The sequence below is a fragment of the Jaculus jaculus genome, chromosome 1, assembly GCF_020740685.1.
Source record: "Jaculus jaculus isolate mJacJac1 chromosome 1, mJacJac1.mat.Y.cur, whole genome shotgun sequence".
Taxonomy (NCBI): domain Eukaryota; kingdom Metazoa; phylum Chordata; class Mammalia; order Rodentia; family Dipodidae; genus Jaculus; species Jaculus jaculus.
In genome coordinates, this window is record NC_059102.1 from 337,475,221 (window position 1) to 337,495,090 (window position 19,870).

Genomic DNA, 19,870 nt, shown 5'->3' on the forward strand with positions numbered 1-19,870 from the left:
AAATATATTTAATATATGACACAAGTTACCTGTTCCTGCTGTACGTCCGCGACTCCAATCACTATACACTGAACCACCTTCATGTGAGGCCAAAACGCGATACAGGTATTCTTAAAAGGAAATCAGTGGAGAGATTAGAACAGTTCTCCTCTAGAGTCACATGGGAGCTGGTAGGAAGGAGACAAGAGGTGAACAAGAGATATATAGCATTTAATTTTGGGACCTTCACATTACCTGTAAAGGGTTGGAGCCTGTGCTCATAAACAGTGCCCTCGTTTCCCTGGTAAACCAGGATGGAGTCATTTCCCCTGCAGTTACCAGTGCTGGCAGCTGACAGACATCCATCCAGATTGACTCTGACAGCGCTGCTGGACACAGATGCCAAGTTAACGACAGCACCACGTGTAAATTTCACATCCTTCATGCAACCACCGAAACCTAGCAAACAGCGAGGGATTAGTGTCACATGAAAGGATTGAGTCATTAATGACCAACCACTTCTATTTTCTGCAGTTACACATTTGTGGGGAAGGTTTGCTTAGACAATTATCAAATTTCTAAGTCTGATCTTTAATGCCATCTCCTGATATTTTATGTAAGTGGTTGCAAGGAAATATAGAGATGTTACCTGGAAAACCTAAAAGTGGATAATTATAATTCCACTTTTTTTTGATACTCAAAAACATTTATTTTACTCCTATAGGCCCACAGCACTCTAAATTCTGCTTTAGTCATAAAATACAATTTCGACTATTATACATGAAGGAACAGCAGTAAGTATGCATGTGTCCATTTAACACTGGACAATTAAGTTACTGCATGATTCAGTATTGAAGGGACAGAGAATTCTTTGAATTTGCATAATTATACAAGTTCATTGGGAGAAAATACACAGTAGTTGCAGAATAGCAGGAAAGAAAATATGATTTTTCTCTATGATCGAATCCCCAGACATCGTCATGAGTTCAGAAATAGTAATTTTCGAGTAGTGCCACTTAAATCAGCAGAGAAAAAAAAAAAAAAAACTGCTGCTGTCTTCTGAGCTTCATCATGCAGCAGACACAAGACATGAACAAACACATCTTGAATGTTCACTGGTATCAAGTTCACATTAGTGTTGCTGACTCTGATACAGAACTCCAGAAATATTAACCTCAGAAGGTTTCACAGAATGAATATTCTACATAGATGCACTTCCAACATTCAGAACAGTTAAACAGAGAATATACATGAAGAGAATTTGGACTCTCACTAATACGTTTGCTGCAGAACAAGAAAAACACATGCCTCTTCAGGAAAGGAATGTACTTGATTTGAATGACATCCCATTTAGTATTGACAGAGGACACCTCCAGTCTAGCAGGTCTCTGCCCAGAAGTCTGCACACAATTGGGGCAAAGTAGACTGAGCTTAGATTAACATTACACACACACACACACACACACACACACACACACACACACACACACACTATAGTATCTCTCTCTGTACAACTCTGTGTAGAATTTCAAAGCTCCAAATACATGGCTAATGCTTTCCAAGATTAAAATGACCAAGCTGTTCTCTTTGGCATTTATTAGGTGTTTTATGTCATCAACACATTAGGGTTGCAGCCTATTTCCTCATAAGTGCTATTTGTTACTTTTCACATTTCTTTGAGCCTGACTGAGCAATACTGCTAGTCTATCTTAGCACACATAGCAGTCACTGTCTAAGTTGTGTGAGTGGAAGGAGTGAGGCTTGGTATAAAAGCATTTCCTAGAAAGTTCAGAAGCAAAGAATTCTAAATTTTATGAGGAATAACTTTCTGATGGTACATCTCTGGGTAATCTAACTTTCGTGCATCCTGAAATTCTCTCTGCACAACACGAGATCAAAACAAAGTGAGTGTTGGCAAACATGGAAGTGCTGTCACAGGAAGTGTTACAGTAGACTGTCACGTAGAGCTTCGAGTTGTCAAGACGAATGGAGCTCTGCAGTGGCCGCAGTGATGTGTGTGTAACACTGTGAGGTATATAACGCCACTAGATGGTGTTCTCAAAAATGATTAGATGTGTAATTTTCAGTTCTTCTCGTTTCACTACAATTTAAAAAATAAAAATTTACTCAAAATAACATGCAATGGAAATTTATTCACAATTTGAATTTTTGCATGAATGTGTTGTATGTTCACGTGTATGTTTGTTTATGCATTCTGGTGCATGCATGTATGGGTTCACAGGAATTTGGACAAAGGTTGACATCAGGTGTCCTGATCACTCCTCACCTTATTCTTTGAGACCAAGCCTAGGCCTTTCTCTAAACCTTGAGTTCACCGCTCAGTCACACTAGCTGGTCACAAGCTCCAGGGCCCTCCCTCCTCTACCTTCCTAATAATGAGATTACAGGCACTGTCCTGCCCAGCTTTTATACGAGTGCCAGGGACCTGAACATGGGACCTCATGCTTGTGTGGTGAACACTTTACCCACTCAGCCATCTCTCTAGCTCACAAGATGAAAGGTTAGAGTAAAAATCAGGGAAAGGTGTGTGAGAGATGGATTAAGAATTTTTCTTTTTTTGCTCCTCTGCCTTTAAAAAGAGCAAGAGACATGTTGCCCTTATAAAATTACACCAGTGCCCAGCCTCAATGTCACTAAGAGGTGGCCCACAGGTCTATGTCGACAAATCAGATAGGCAGTTGTCTTTCACGGACAGGAAGTCTTGTAGCAAGGCTCGTGGTGTGACAGGGAAGCTGGGTTACAGTTGTTTTCTTCCTCCTTGTCTTCTGTGGACTTTGGACAGAGCATAACTGATGACATTGTGTGCCATGGGTCAGTCATGGCACAGCTGGGCATGCGCAGTAGTCCTGACTGATAATCTAAGACAAATTCCCATGACCTATGAGGAGTTATATCTTCAGCAGTTACGTTCGCCACATTTTCAAAATATAGAGGAATATTAATTTTACATTTGGTTCAAAGGATAATTACATTAATGGCTAAAAGAAGCATGAATATAACCACAGAATAGAGGCTCTGAGAAAAAGGTAGTAATTAAGAAGCTCAGAGAAGGAAGAAGAAAGACTTTTTAGATTACTGTGGTAGACTAAAAGAAGTATATTAAATGAACATGATGCATTTTAATAGCAGCTGACTACTGTAAGCTGCACCTTTAGTTTTGAATATTCTCCCAGATTTCCATAGAAAGAATTAAACTGCTAATATAGATCAGTGTGTCACAAAACATCTGAATTGGAATTTTAAAGGGAATTGGGGGGGCACAAAACATATTTTTTTAACATGCTTTCACCCAATTCTTGTATATCTTGAGTAGTAATAATGAGGACAACAATGAAAGCTAATTTCAATTTATTAAGTTCCAAGTTACCACATTTCAAGATTTTATCAGTGGTTCAAAACCACTGACATAGATTAAACTTCAATAGTAAAAATTTAGTATATCCATAGATAAAAATAATTCTTAATATCATAAACCTAATACATGTAAAATTATCCCCCTTTGGCCTATGTTGATGTCTTAAACTTCTGATATAATTTCATTGCAGTCACATCTCCAAGATCCATCACCTGTTAAGGGGCTGGGCATAATTAGAAAACACAAGGCTGTTTTCGTGCTTTTCCCTCTAGGAGAACAGGATAAAGCATTCTGAGAAATTTCTTTCTAACCTCGGAAACCCAAAACCCAGAGCAGCTCTGATACGAATGTGATATTCTTAGTGGCTGCTACATCTTAAGTGTCTTGAAAATGTCATTACTGTCTCACACCCCAGTTATTCATTAACTCCTTACCACTACCCTTCTAAAGTCTCCTTAGAGTGCACCATATATTTTCCATCTAAAGGCATTTAAATCTTTATGTACTTACCAAATAGGCAAAGATGGCTTCGTGAAAATGTTCACCATTCACGGAACATAGATTTTAAAACACACTGAGCACATTCTCTGCGTGACAGCGTGCTGGGTCTCACTCTGGAGTCACTGTGCTCTCAGTGTGTCTCGGACACAGAGCTTTGACAGGGGTCCAGAAAGCAGAACCCTTGACTGCACTAAGGAGTCCATGACCCCACTTGTCTAAGGCCAACTTCCTGTCTGGCTATCCATTCAAAAGCCAAATGATCTTGTCAAGTTACTTTCTCCTCTATTCTCTATTTTCCTTATTAGTAAGATGGGGCCATGGATAACAACCCTTGGCTTTCAGAATAATACTACCACATGTATTAAGCAGACATAGAACCTATGTTGTTCAGGTAGACTTTGAACTTTCAATCTTCCTATCCCAGCCTCTCTAGTGCCAGAATTATAGCTTTTCACCACCCTGCCCAGTTATATTTTAAATAATACTTTTGTAGGTAATTTCAAACTTGCATGAGTTAAATGGTCAGTTCAGTTATAAATATATCAATTATTTCCCTGATAATTATTAATAATCAAAACTGTCTAAATTTTTCACAAGTATATTTGTAATTTCACTACACCACTCACTTGTGTGCTTTGCCTGCACAGAAGCTGCTACTGAAAGAGCACAGAGATAATTGGCGTTGATGTCAGGGACGAAACCCCAAAGCAGTTAATTTAATTGTCTTTTTTCCTTTTCTTTTATATTACCCTACCTTTGTTTCCAATCTGAAAATATAACTGTTTGTCAGCATCCAAAACAACAGAATCTCCCATGTTTTCAAGGAAAATATATAAGAAAATGTGATATATATTTCAATTATGTAATATAATGTTGTAACTGTGGTGTGGACATAGGACACAAAGGTATTTTATATGTACATAATTGTTTTATAGGTGTTTCATGATCATACCTGCTGAAGGCTGTTGGAATACAAGAACTGACTATAGATAATGGCTGCTCTTAAGGAGAATATAAAACATGTGAAGAATTTGAAGCTGTGTTCTGTGATTCATTCGAGAGCTCAAAGCAGGGCTAATGTGCACTACCTTCCCCGAGTCAACTGTCACCCCTTGAAACATGGACCCACCAAAGTCTGCTAGCACTGGGCTCGGCTGAACACTGGCTTCTGGAGAGGGTAATTACCTTGTTCCAAACTCAGCTGTCGGTAGTTGTCCTGTAGCTCCAGTGGGATTCCACCCACATAGACAGCTGAGTTCAGCACCAGGGGCTGGGATCCGGCTTCGGAGGAGCGTTCAACCAGCTCATTCATGCTTGCAGACAAGATGGAGCCTTCCCTTTTAACAATGGCTTTATGCCACTTCCCATCACAATAGGACAGCCCCAGCCAGAGGTCCACTTGTGTAAAGGTGAGACTGGAATTCAGCTGTAAGCTCAAGAGTCCACTCTTCAGCTGCATCTATATTTTAGATTTCAAAAGAAAATACCTGTACAAATGGCTTCAGAATAGAGCTGAAGGGAAAGCAGGTCAATTTCTGGCAGAAAAACAAGGAATTTTGCTGAAAGCACTCTACAAAAATTTCCCACTTCATCCTAAGCAGTGCTGGAATAACATATAATGAAATACTTTGCAGATTTACAATTGACATGAAGAATGTTGTATTCAGTCAAACAAATTCATACTCAATAATGATTAGGCTACACAGTATGATATTATGTAGGGATAAGCTCTTTAAAAACATAGTTAAAAGATTAAATCCTAGTATAAATGACTGAATAAGTAGAGAAGAGAACAGTTTAAACTATGACTCTATTTTTGAGTTGTTAGGAAATGAGGAAATAGTATTTCATATATCAATTTAATTTGGGGGAAAATGTGACAAGAAAATAAGAAAATGAAATGTCAAGCTTGATGAAGGTTATTTTAAATGTTTAGTGAACTCAATTTCAAATGTGTAAGATATATTTTGATTTCATATTTTAGCTTTATTCTAAATCTCTAACATAATAGCTGCTGTGTGTATTCTTTTAGATTAATGCACCATTTTCTAATGTGAGCATATCTAACCCAAATTTGTAGAGTAGGTAAAACACACTCATATGTTTTCCTTTAAAATGAAGCATGATAATTATTTCACTGAATATTTTTTATTGTAAGAAGTGAAATTAGAAACCATAGAATAGAATAGTTGAAAGTTTGAGATTAATATATCAAATAAAATTAATTAATTTATAGAGGATAAAATGGTTATGAATGGTTATATCTCTATGTAACTATCATCTTTGTGAATTACTCAGGTAAGGAGTCATTCCCATTCATGCAAAAAATTCAGAGTTCCTGTTTTCATACTAGCCACTCCAAGATAAGAACAGTTTCCAATAATCACACTGATGGCCAGTAAAATGCACCTGTGAGGACTTGCTGTAGCCACAAAAGTCAAAAAATATTGTTTGTATAGAGAACGGAGATTCCCCTTGCTTCATGGGAGTCAAAAAATCTAAAGTCTAGTAATACATGTAGTCCTCCACGGAGACTAACACACACAATGGCATAGGGATAATATGTTTAGAGAAAGGTACCATGGTAGAAAGACAGAGAGAGCACAGGGGCTGGGAGATGGGATATGGCCTTGCTGAGTGTGCAGAGGCCAGAGTTAGGGTGACAGGGAAACACTCACTTTTCTTTTGTCTCACTGTATTAATCTTCCCCCTATTTCTTGCACCAGTAAGTACTTGGAGAAAAGGGTGTGTCGCTGATTGTACATAGAGTATACTCACTGCCGATAGCACTGAGTTTGGGATGTATATGACATATTTAGAAGAGATGTTTTTGGAGGAGGTTGAATGTAAATATATCTATATTTGAAATGGACTAATAAGATGGACAATGCTCATAACAAAATAAACAATATGATTTAGCTTGCATGAGCTTAACAAGAGAAATATAACCATGACAAAGTCCATATTTTAAGGGGAAGGTATAGTAGATGGAGTTCGTGAAGGGAATATTGATCTTCATGGAGAAACTAGAAGATTTAATGGAAATAAAAGGAAAATTAAATGAATATATAATAGTAGATAAAGATCAAATAAGGTAAGAAATAAAAATTATTGATTAAACTGGATATGTGGAGGTTACTTGCAGCTTTATAAATGGTTTTGTAGGGACATATGGAAGTAACAAACATCCTCTGTGTTGTCATTTGCACAATGAGGTAAGGTGACAAAGTGGAAATCAGAGTATTGCTACCAGTGTACTGACTGTATATCAGAAGTCCAGCAAGAGATGTTTCAAAGTTGTTTACACACACACACACACACACAACACACGGGGGAGGGGAGAGAGAGAGAGAGAGAGACAAAGAGAGGGTACATAATCATTTTCTACCTTGAGGAAAAAGTCAAAGGAGAGAGAAGAATATAACTTACAAAAAGAAGATAACTTGTATAAAAAGCTTTTTCAAAAGAGCAATAAGAGGGATAGAGAGATTGCTTCATGATTAAGTCACTTCCTGCAAAGGTTAAGGACCCAGGTTCAATTCTTTGGGACCCACATAAGCCAGATGCACAAGCTGGATAATGCATCTGGAGTTTGTTTGCAGTGACTAAAGATCCTGGCATGCCTATTCTCTCTCTATATATATCTATCTCTTAAACAAACATACAAAAAATGTGATAACAGCAGGGCATGCTGACACACGCCTTCAATCCTAGTTCTTAGGAGGAAGAAGTAGGAGTATCACTGATGGTTGAAGGCCACCCTGAGACTACATAGTGAATTCTAGGTCAGCCTGGGCTAAGACTCTATCTTAAAAGCAAAAACAAACAAAAAGCTATACACTCTCCAGTAGATATGAACATGTGAATTTTGGTTTTAAGGGTGGCAATTATATAACTGTTCCTCTGAGTCAGGAAAGAATAAAGTCAGATAGGTTAAAATGAGAGAAACAGGGCTGGAGAGATGGCTTAGCGGTTAAGGTGTATGCCTGCAGCCTAAGGACCCAGGTTTGATTCTCCAGGACCTCCATAAGCCAGATGCACAAGGAGCACATGTGTCCAGAGTTTGTTTGCAGTGGCTATAGGCCATGGCATACCTATTTTCTCCCTGTCTCTCTTCTCTCTCTCCATCTGTCTCTGCTTGAAATTAAGTAAATTAAAATAAAAATAAATTTCAAAACAAGAACTGTACTTCAGCAGAGTAATCAACAATAATAAAGGAACCACAGAAATTTTTAAATGTAAGTCTTTTTTTGTGGTAAGGTCTTGCTATAGCCCAGACTGACTTGGGATTCACTATATAGTCTTAGGCTGGCCTCAAACTCACAGTGATCATCCTACTTCTACTTCCCAAGTACTTGTGATTAAAGGTATGCACCACTATCCTTGGATAACTTGAAGTATTCATAGATAGAGGTACAAAAGTTAGTATCTTTTTGTAATATGATTACCTGAAAAAGTATTGGATGCAAACAATAATTATTTAAAGATAGAGTATAGTACTACTTTAATGAATTTCAAAATTAAAAAAAAAATAGTCATTATATGGTACTTAAACTCTAAAATGTGAAATGTGACTAAACTCAAATTTCCAACAAAAATCACCCCTTGTGGGAGAATGGGAAGAGGAGAGAAGACAAAAAGGATGATAACTTGGGTATCAGACAGAGTGATCTGGGATGTGAATGTTCTCTGTGTTAGTACATTTTATTATGTATTAGACATTAAGTACTATTTGAAAATATATCCAGAGATAATGAAAATGTTTCATGTTTCAAGAAACAAATTAGGTTTTCATACTTTTTTTTTACATCTAGTCCATTTTTTTGATAAATTTATAGCTTTGACGGTACTAATTGTCAGTTTAAAAACCCTCATCAAGCTATACTACATTTCAAAACCTAAAAATTACTTGAAGGGAGAATGAAAATAAAAGTTAATCAGAAAAGAAACCAATTTGGTATAAGACTAACACATGATTTATTTCTTTTAAAGTTTCATCTGATATTTTAAAGAAAATTAAATTAACCTCATTAACATACAGCAAGAAAATCCGGCCCTTCTTTGTTGTAGATGAAAAGGAGTAGTCCAGTGAGTTGGTCCGTTCTGAATTTGAGAGAAATCTCAAAGTCCGTTTCACCGTGAAACACATGTGGGCGAAGCTCCAGGAATCCTTTAAAGCAAGGGTTTGCATGTGTTAGCACGCAGCCAGCCCTGCAATGGTGTTGTGAGGGCCTAAGACCCCATGAAAGATGAGGCAAACAAGTCCTATGAAATTGTATATACTTATGAGAGATAGAGCGAGGGAGAGAGAGAAGGAATTGGCATGCCGGGGCCTCTAATCACTGCAATTGAAGTTCAGATGCATCCACCACTTTGTGTGCATGTGCATCTGGCTTATATGGATTCTGGGGAATTGAACCTGAGTCCTTAGGCTTTTCAGGAAAACACCTTAAGCACTTACTATACTCTCCAGCCCTTGATAGAGCTTTTAAATATTTTTTGTTCATTTTTTATTTATTTATTTGAGAGCGACAGACACAGGGAGAAAGACAGATAGAGGGAGAGAGAGAGAATGGGCGCGCCAGGGCTTCCAGCCACTGCAAACGAACTCCAGACGCGTGCGCCCCCTTGTGCATCTGGCTAACGTGGGACCTGGGGAACCGAGCCTTGAACTGGGGTCCTTAGGCTTCACAGGCAAGCGCTTAACTGCTAAGCCATCTCTCCAGCCCTTGATAGAGCTTTTAAAGGAAGCATTATTCTTTAAATCAACAATAGAGTCTATCATGCAAGGTACTTACTGTTTTAGATAAGTTTTGTCTTAGGACAAAAATTTAGAATTATGGCATTCAGGGGAAGAAAATAATGCTATTAGGAGTTATTGGCATTTTTTTTTTTGCAGTGGTGTAGCCTACTAGAAGGTTTTGTACTATGGTAAATAATACTTTACCCATGTCATACAGGCAATCATAACTACATTGAGCCAGAAAATACAGAGATGGCAAAGTGAAAGCCTAACTAGTTGTCAAGAAGGGGTCAGTGGAGGGGGAGGGAAGAGAGTGGAGAGAGGGTACTGGGAGAAGATTATGATAAAAATAGACACATGTACAAAAACGGCCAATAAAATAAAAAGTATAATATCACATGATTTTTCAGTCTGCAGACAGTTCAAGTAACTTCATAATCAAGTGACTTAGAGATATAGGCTGAAGTGGACATTTATGTGATGAATACCTATGCCCATGGAGCAACGCGTTCCCTGGTAGGCTCTGGCCTGAGAAGCAGAGGTCGGGGTGGGAGATCAGCCTCGGCAGTGAGAGCCGTGCTTGCCAGTACTCCCTCAGTGCTCCACTCAGCTCATAACAGAGCTCTAGTCATACTGTTCATCTGTGTACTGGGAGAGATGGGATGCACCAAATGTAAACAACTCCTTTGAAATCACAATTAAATACTGGCTTCCAAACAGCTGATTTGTGAGTGGACACTGTGACACCTACATGTATGTCCCCAAAACTGTATGGTCCAGTCGTCTTGTCATCTATAAATATATATTGTGAACCTGAAAATTTAAGCACCAAATATGGTACAACCTAGGCTAAGCCGACACTTCTGAAGAGAACAAATTAGATGAGGAATGGCCCACATAACGCTGTAGTCTGGACACACGCTGACTCTCTCAGGGGTGGCCTAGCGTGCGATCATCAGGTGCCTGGAAGAAGGCCTCAAAAGGTCTTGCAAAGCCCTGGACTTCGCTCTTCTCTCTAGTGATGAGGTGAGTGGTTTCAGGGGGTCACAGAGCACACCCTGATAAGTCCTCTCAGTACAAAAGCTTAAAGCCCTGGCGTCAGCTGACCATGGACTGGCCTTTCCCAAACTGTGAGCCTGAATTAACCCTTTCCCTTATTAGTCGAAAATCTCAGATATTTTGCTATCATAGTAGAAATCTGGTAGTGTGTGCTAAGCCACCAGCAATGTCTCCTTCAGCTCCTCACCTGATCCCAAGAACCGGGCTCCTTCGTCCAAGGAAGAAGGACACCCCTCCCAGCTGTGCTGCACATTCACTTGCTCCTCAGAACTCTGCCAGTCCAGAGGTGTCCAGATAGCGGAGGGGTTGTAATTCTTCATAAAGTACACATCCTTGAGACAGCCCACAAAGCCTTTTTGGATTGTCTCTGTAATAATGGGTAGATATCAATAAATGCATACAGTCTTTTGAAAGTTTTTCTCCAAGAAATTTGTTTCATGTGGCACTCAAATGAAAATGAGCAGGAGTTCAGAACCACCCTTTTGTAGAAGCTGGTGGATATTTGTGTGTAACTATGGAAATTTCAGCAATTTTATGCTCTCTCTGGTTCAGACCCATTGTGTTTGCAGACACAGATGTTGAAAAAAAACCTTGGTTTTATCATGTTAGCAAGAATATTGACATTTAAATCAAAACAAATATTTCACCTTCCATGAGCCTCTAATAATATAGATGCCTGTGACAACTTTAAAAATTTTATTTATTTATCTATTTGAAAGAGGGAAGAAGAGGAGAGAGAGAGAGAGAGAGAGAGAGAGACAGAGAGAGAGAGAGAGAGAGACAGAGAGAGAGAGAGAGGGAGAATGGGCACCCCAGGGCCTGTAAACACTGTAAAACTCCAGATGCATGTGCCTCCTTGTGTATCTGGCTTATGTGGGTCCTGGGGAATCAAACCAGGGTCCTTAGGTTTTGCAGGCCAATTCCTTAATTGCTAAACTGTTTCCCCAGCCCAGACAACTATTAGATGAAAGTTTTCAGGGCTGAGAGATAGCTCAGAGGGCAAGTAGACTTGCTGCTAAAGTATGGAGGTCCTAAGTTTGATCATTAGCATAAAAAGATGAATATGGATACACTTTCCTGTAACCCAAATTCTGTGGAGAGTAGGAAGTACAGAATTGTTGGGGCTCACTGGCCAGCCATTTGCACCAAAAGAAAAATAGCTCCAGGTTCAGTGAAAGACTCCATTTCAAGGAAACAGATGGACAAGTGATCTCCATTCTCTGGCCTACAGATGCATGTGCCCAAATGCACACACACTGTAAATCCACATCACACGTGTTTCACAAAAGTAAGGTTTGAAAGATGTGCTTTCTTTAATATTTTATCTGTTTATGAGAGAAAGAGAGAGACAGAGAGAGAGGGGGGGTGGAGGGAGGAAGGATGTGCCAGGGCCTTTAGTCACTGCAAATGAACTCCAGATGCATGTGCCTCCTTGTGCATCTGGCTTTATATGGGTCCTAGGGAACTGAACTCAGGTCCTTAGGCTTTACAGACTAGTGCCTAAACCTCTACGACATCTCTCCAGCCCAAAAGATGTGTTTCGATTAAATCTATGGTATTCCACATATTTATTCCTCATGGCAAGTCTATTATCCACAATGTTAATAATTTGATTTCCCTTTTAGAAAAAACTGGAAGTCTGATGACCAACTGTGTGGTAACAGAGGATTGAGAGAAAAGCAGCGAACGAGAGCACTAGAGGTCTGAGGGGAAGAGGCCCGTGCCCTGAAGACATGCCCCACCATTCGCTCCTGTCCTGTGAGTGTGGAGCTGGACCTTGGCTTCCAGTTCATAACTTGATTCTAGGGAAGAGGTTTACCAGCAAACACCTGAAGGGTAGTTTTTATAGACACTGTCAAATTGTCTACTTAACAATAGAAATTTGTCCTCTACAGAGAAGCAGAGAAGATACCTGGATCAAGGTTTTTTGTCCTTAGGGAGCCAGGACCTCCCATTGCCCAGGAGGGCTAAGAGCAAGAACAGAGGCTGTGTGGGGGTGCTAGGAACACTTCTGTTTGGGGTGTCAGTTGGATGAATACTCTGCTGCAGAGACACACCTGAGAAAGTTAGTGAAAATAGTCTCCAAAAGTCAATGACATCCCTTCAAACATCCACAGAAACTTTCCATTTTGTTTTGATCTTCTTTACCAGGCCTCTGGAATATTGCTGCTGATGAACAAAATACTGTTGTCTGGGTCTTGACTTTTTGATTTTTAACACTTACATAACTGCATGGTAGCTTTCTGACAGAGACTTGTGGGGTACCCTGTGATGTTCTTGTGAGGACTTGGGAGAACCCTAGGGTCACTAGCAATTCTTTCAAGTGTGATTGTTTCCAGGGTAAGTCATGTGTGTTTTTCTTAGCTTCATTTTAGCGTTCTTTTTTCTTTTGTTATATGAAAACACTGATGTTACCTTTATCAAGATCTGACAGTACATTAGGATGAATGTTATGCATTAGTAATGTCATTATCAGTAACATCTATTATGACAAAGTACACAAGTTATCATCTTTGACTCTGTACGGCTGGCTTAGTGTCACCTGGTATAAAGTAATGTTCCTCACCCTTCCAGGGTATAAATTGGGCTCATAGTTTTCCATTTCCGTGTTGTTTTCATTCAGTTAAAAAAATTCTCAGAAAAATATACACAATTCCTCAGGCTGGAAAGATGACATAGTGGTTAAGGTGCTGACATTCAATGCCAAAGTACCTACATTTGATTCCCCAGAACCAACATAAGCCAGATATACTAGGTGGTTCATTCACCTGGAATTCATCTGCAGTGGCTAGAGGTCCGGGAGTGCCCATTCTCTCTCTTCCTTTCTTACCTCTTTCTCTCTCCCTCTTAAATAAATAAAATCAAAATATAAAAATACATAACTTCTAAAAATTACCTACATATAATTCCTAAAATAATATGCCTCTGCCTCAATTAGCATAAGTCATTTTGTAAATCTTGTTATACCAAGAACTGACAAGATAAAATATTAAGGGGATCTTTATCAAAGGAGAGACCTAAAAGGAAATTTGACACATGGATATAGAGCATGTAGCGTGTGAGAGGAAATGATACCTATTCATTCTTTAAAATAAATGATTCTGCTTGGAGGTTTGGTGACAAATGCAATCCTAGACATGGTGATACTCACCAAGCTCCTTCCTGAGGACAGTGTGACCTGGTGGCAGCCCACCCACGAACAATCCGGAGCTTTCTCCCATAACAGTACTACCATTCGGGGAGGCCGAGGAGCCTGTAGGCAGTGAGATAAGTGTAACTTCAGCATGGTCATCAATTCTAGGAACTTCATACGTGATAAATTAGTCACTGATGCTTTGGACTAGACTCTGGGTTTTCTTTAGTCTAGAAGGCCCTGGATGAGCTTGCTCCTGTGGACCCAGACTCACGACTGTCCCTGAAGCTCCCTCCCTCCATACTCTACTGGGCTCCGTGTTCCCGTCTCCTCTCATGCAGCATGCAGCATGCAGCCTTCTCCTATCTACAGGCCTCCTCCAGACAGGATGTTTTCCTGACTTGAAATGTTCTCTGGATGTGTTTATGATTCATCCCATACCTAAGTCTCTGCTCAGATGGGTCCTTACTGGAGAGACAATCCCCTTCAATCTTATATCCAACTGAACACTCCTTCCTACACACCCACGTCAGACAAATAAATGCTAGTCTCACCTTTCCTCCTATCCTGCTCTTCTTTCTCAAGATTCAATGCTACTTGAAACTTAATATTGATTTATTATCTTTTGTCTGATGCACCCCCAAAATGTGACACTATGAAGTTGTGTTTGCTTTTTGTAACCCAAGCACCTAGAACGGAGCAGCAGCTCACTAAAGTCCTGTCTCCTAAATGGACTCATAGACAGACTGAACCAGGCTAAGTGAAAACTGGGCAGACGGCGCCTTTGGGAAGGAAAGGCAAACTTAAATACTCATGGCCAGGCTATGTGTGCTAAGAGTTCTGAGAACCCCCCTGCCAACTACCTGAGGTGAGCAGGGAGTGAGTATGTGCCTTTGCCGAGCCTTGACTTTTCTCACCTCCAAGTATGGTTAACTGCTTCACTTCATGTGCTTTCTGGCGGTGGAAAGTAGCATCAAAATGGCCCCACAAGGTATTAGAAACATATAAGAAACAGAACACCTGCCACTGACATTGATTTTACTTTGCTTCTTGAGGTCCTATGAGAAGGAGAAGCTTGCTGCTAGACCTCATCCCCTTTTGGAATGTTTCAAAGACAGATTTGGTGGAAATTTAGATGGAATTGAATGGAGGTTATGGTGAGAGGAGAGGGAGTAAAACGTGTGGCAACCAGCATGCTATCAGCAGAGCTAGGGCACACCTAAGGGAGTGCTCACCTGTATACTGCCCATCCAGAGTGATCTGGCCAGAAGCCTGGTGCCTGACAGCAATGACGTCATGCCATTGTCCATCGCTGTACTGTTTGCCATGGTCATTTGTTGTGGTGACTTCCACTGGTGATCCCTTAAGAAAGCGAATGAACAAATGACTAAATGCTCATATACAGAGACACACATAGATAATTATGTTTACTAGAAAATATTACGTTCAGGGATGGAGAGATGGCTTAGTGGTTAAGGCGTTTGCCTGAAAAGCCAAAGGACCCAGGTTTGATTTCCCAGGACGCATGTAAGCCAGATGCACAAGAGGCTGCATGCATCTGGAGTTCGTTAGCAGTGGCTAGAGACCCTGATGCTCCCATTCTCTGGCTCAAGAAAAAAATAAAAATAAAATATTTTCTAAAAAGGAAAAGAAAATGTTATGTTCATTAGAAATCATAAATTATATATATAATTATATATATACATATACATACATATATATACATAAATCAAAATTATAAATGTTAACATCGTGATCCTATGCAAATATGCCTCTTTCAAGTAGAACTCAATGTGAAAGATGATGTTTAACCATCAATGTGACACCTTTATGATGCATGTCCAAACAGCATAGGGCCCAACACTGAGAATAAGAATCTCTCACAAAACCATTGCATTTAGAGTGCCCATCTTAATATTTTAATTTTCATGGAATAATTATGAAAAGGAAGAAGAGAGTTTAAAACTAATAAAACAGCATTAAGAATTGGTTATAAAGACAGATCAATTTCAGAGAAATTAGTTTCTGTCCCCTTCACTAATAACCAGATAACTGCACTAATAATAAGAAGAAATAAAATTCACATTAAAAGGAGTAATGTGTTAAACTTAAGTGTGTGTTAAATGTGGTACACAAGACTGTGTAGTCTAAAATTTAATATTTACAGTTCTAGGTAAGGTAATCATATCATAGTAAAAACTGGGTTCCTAAGTAGATGAGACCTAAGAAGTAGCAAAACCAAGAAGAAAGAAATAACAACAAATAAAAGGCAAGGGAAAGGAAAGAAGAAAAACAACAGGGGTTTGGGAAGATGGCTCAGTCTGTAAAGAGCATGCCATAAGGCATGAGGGCCTGAGTCCCCATTCCCAGAACCCATGTAAAAAGCTGGTTACGGTGTCCTTTAATTTTCTAGCAGGCAGGGCCAGAGAATCCCTGGGACCCACTGATTAGGTAGATGAGCAGAGTGGGTGAGAAACTCAAAAAATATCGTGAAGAGAGTCTAAAGACATTTAGTGTTGACTTTTGGCCTCCATATATAAACAAGCACATGGACCCTGATACACCACACAAGAGCTCACAGATGTATGCCACATGCACACACACATGCGCTAACACACATATATACACAAACATACGAGAAAGATGGGAAAAAACCTTAAATGAACTGGAATGTTTCCTTAAACTTTTAGTATTTTGCTATAATGTTTTCATAACACAAAGCGTGATAATTAGTCAGTGTGATGAAGATGAGGGTTTACACTGCCTGACGTAGAGCACCAATCGTGGCTTCTTAAGTACAACGTTCATGTGAGTGCTCCCTAGACCAGCTTGAGTGACATAGCATGTCCGCTCTGCACATTTAATTGCCTGCTGTCAGGCTTCATCATACACTTGACACCATGCATGACATACAGAATCTCATGTTACCAAAGTTAAAAAAAAAACCAGCTGTTAATTTCCCACGAGTGGGCCATAGTTTCTCCCATGGACAATATCCCAACTTATATAGACAACCTGGTTGGCTGGACATACACAGTGTTCCTAATCCTTGAATATTTGTAGATTGACTTTCCTTATATCTGTTTTCTTCTACATACTTAAAATTTTTTTTCTTCAACCCTATTTCAACATTTTAATATTTTACAAACACACATTTCATTATCGTAGTTTAATAATTAAAACCAGAACTGGTGTCGTGCCCAATTAATGTGCCCTGGTAGCATGCCCATTAGGTTTTCCATTAGTGAATTCAACAATACTAATGGGATTACTAGCATGGGATGCTAATTGGGCGTGACATAAGAAACTGGCTTACTTCTTAGCATACCCTTGCTAATGATGAAATTAATGAGCATTTTATTAAATGCTGTCTCATCAAAGTGTACTTAGTTAGCGTTAAAATTGTTACAAACGATGCTGCATTTTAAAGATCAGGTGTCTGAATAAGAGATTCTCTGCTGTTTGTTTGGCAATAATCTGAAGTATTAGTAGTTCTCTAGGTCAGAAGTCACCCATGAATCTTACAGCTGCAGCATATCAAACATGTTTTAGTGCTTAGAGAAACTGGATGCAATATCTTTAGATGATGACTTTAAAGTTCCTGACATTGTTGAGTATCCTGTGATCAGTTCTGGCGTCATAACAAATGTTGCCAAGAATTGTTATGTTTTATTAATTGTTTGCATGTGTGTACAAATGTGTATATGTGCTTGTGTGTGTGTGTGTGTGTGTGTGTGTGTGTAGCGGAGCATGTGCATACCACAGCATGCATATGGAAGCCAGAGGACGACTTTTCGTTCCTCCCTTGTTAGTCCAGTTCAATGGAGACAGGGTTTCTGTCTATCTCCCTTTGCAGTTGTTTCTCTGTGCTTGCTATAAGTGTGTGAGAAATCCTTTTATCTGTACATCCCACCTCACCACCAGATCACTGGAATTACAGAAGCCTGCCACAGCTTCCCATTTTGTATATGGTGTGTGAAGATGGGACTTGTATACTCACATATTAGTGGGGAGAGTCTTATCCACTGATCAACCTCCCTAGATTCTGCTCAAAATTATCTGAAAACTTTCATTCTGACATCCTTCGCCCCAGTGAATTGTTACATTGATTCTCCATGCATGCTACAGAACATGGAGCTCTTTTGTACTAACACGGGGTTGGTGTGAGTCCATGAAATATCATCGGATTCAGTATCAACTCAATCATGACAGGAGTCTGACCAAGGACAAGGACAGTGTAGCTATTTTAGAGTCTTAAGAGAAATATAGCAATTGCAGTTAAATTTTCTTTTTTGTTTCGTCACAAAGGTTCTGAGTGTTCAGATCATGTTTACAATATTAAATCTCTGTCCATGAACATTACACAAAGAATTGCATAGTTGGATGAGGATCCCAATATGTTTCTATTCCTATAGCCTTTATGCAGGATTTACAGTTATGGAAGGAATTAATTACCCAGATTTATTAATATATAATAAAACAGGAAAGTACAAAAGGACCTAAAGTTATTTTAAAACAACGTGCCAGAGAGCAACCCTACACCTTCCTGCCAGTACTCTCTTAACCATCCAAAGCTAAATTATTTTGAATAGTTCATGAGCAGTACTTTCCAAGTAAACATATGTATCTTCTTGGAAAAGTCAATATATCTAAATGCATAAAGTAAAATAAACACGAAACATTTTCATATAATCATTAAACCCTGAAAAGTTTAATCCTAAACCCAGAAAATAGATCATTTTCTTTAATTTGGACCTGTAGCATTTTACCAGGAGATATCAGTGAGGTAGCCAATGAATCAAGAGGTCATCCAGCATCTACTTTGTTCCAAGGATTGTTCTAGGAATAAAACATATTTTTCTTCCTAGGACTGACAGTCTGGTGAGAGAGACCATTAAGACAGTCTTGCCAGTGTGGTTAGATCACTAAGGAACTCACTAAGTGATTTTGCCCTTGTTGAAAGACAAAATGAAAAGCAATATACTACCTAAAGTGATGCCTACAGTACTTAAAATACAGTTTTATGCCAATACCAGACACATAAAATAAACCTGTCTACTTATTAAGGGTGGTGTAGCTTTAACTTGGTGTAAGAATCTAGATTCATTTTCTTTTTAAAATTTTCTCTATTTGGCAGTTTCAACAATCATCTAAAAATAAGTGGAGCCTTCATTATACAGTTATCAAATATGTTCACTTAACCTACATTAGATATGAATTCCTTAGAGGTAAGGAAAGGCCCCGTCCTTGCTGGCTTGAGCTCATTGCTTCATAGATTGCATGGTGACCCAGAAGCACTTAGTATAATATATCTGACTACATTTTCTCAAATATAGCCTTAGGTGATCCTGCTCCCTCAATGCCTTACTTTCTAAAGAGTAAATGAGTTGTCAGTGTGCTGAAAACATATGCATTTTTTTTGCCTTGTGTGGAGAGAGATTATTATCCTACATCAAAATTTACTTACCCCATATCATTAGACACTCTCTACCTCTCTTAGCTCCTAACTTTTGGTTGTAACAACTTTATTAGTATTTGACCAATTAATTATACAGTTAGGGCCTCATGGTACAGGTTGGTTCCAGGTAGCTGGGGAAGTGAATGACAGAAAAAAATTTCAGAGGCAATTGTGTGAGCGGGATGTGTTTGGGGCAGAAATAATGGGCATTGTCTTGTGAGCCTGTCCCGAGACTGTGTCATTCTTTTGTGTGCTGGCCTGCATATTTGATTATAAAGGAGAAGATGAAGCCCAGAGAGGCTCCGCACAGCCTTTGTTAGGATCATAGCCACAGTGCGGTTTAGTAGAGTGAGTCACAAAGTCTCTTATCCTTCAGCATGATAGCATTGCATCCTTTAGAAAGAATAAACTTATGTCAGAAGACATGACGACAATCTTTCAGACTTCATGACATCATTTTCTAACTCTCCATATCTCACACATTTAATGAGGAGTGGGATGGACAGATAGTTTTGAAGTTAAGGCACTTTCCTGTGAAGCCTAAGGACCCAGGTTTGATTCCCCAGTACCCATGTAAGCCAGATGCAGAAGGTGGTTCATGCATCTGAAGTTTGTTTGCAG

The 19,870-nt window shown here is 39.2% G+C and overlaps 1 protein-coding gene across 1 annotated transcript in view; it reads right to left on the reverse strand.

The window, feature by feature from the left end:
- Ush2a (usherin) overlaps positions 1–19,870 on the reverse strand; it is a 755,222-nt gene that overhangs the window by 449,257 nt on the left and 286,095 nt on the right. The window contains exons 22-28 of the mRNA XM_004672003.2: positions 15,027–15,153; positions 13,810–13,911; positions 10,846–11,025; positions 8,896–9,026; positions 5,042–5,315; positions 235–438; positions 30–110 (exon numbers count right to left, since the gene is read on the reverse strand). Of these exons, the coding sequence (XP_004672060.2) occupies positions 30–110; positions 235–438; positions 5,042–5,315; positions 8,896–9,026; positions 10,846–11,025; positions 13,810–13,911; positions 15,027–15,153 (1,099 nt within the window). The remainder of the gene's footprint in view (positions 1–29; positions 111–234; positions 439–5,041; positions 5,316–8,895; positions 9,027–10,845; positions 11,026–13,809; positions 13,912–15,026; positions 15,154–19,870) is intronic.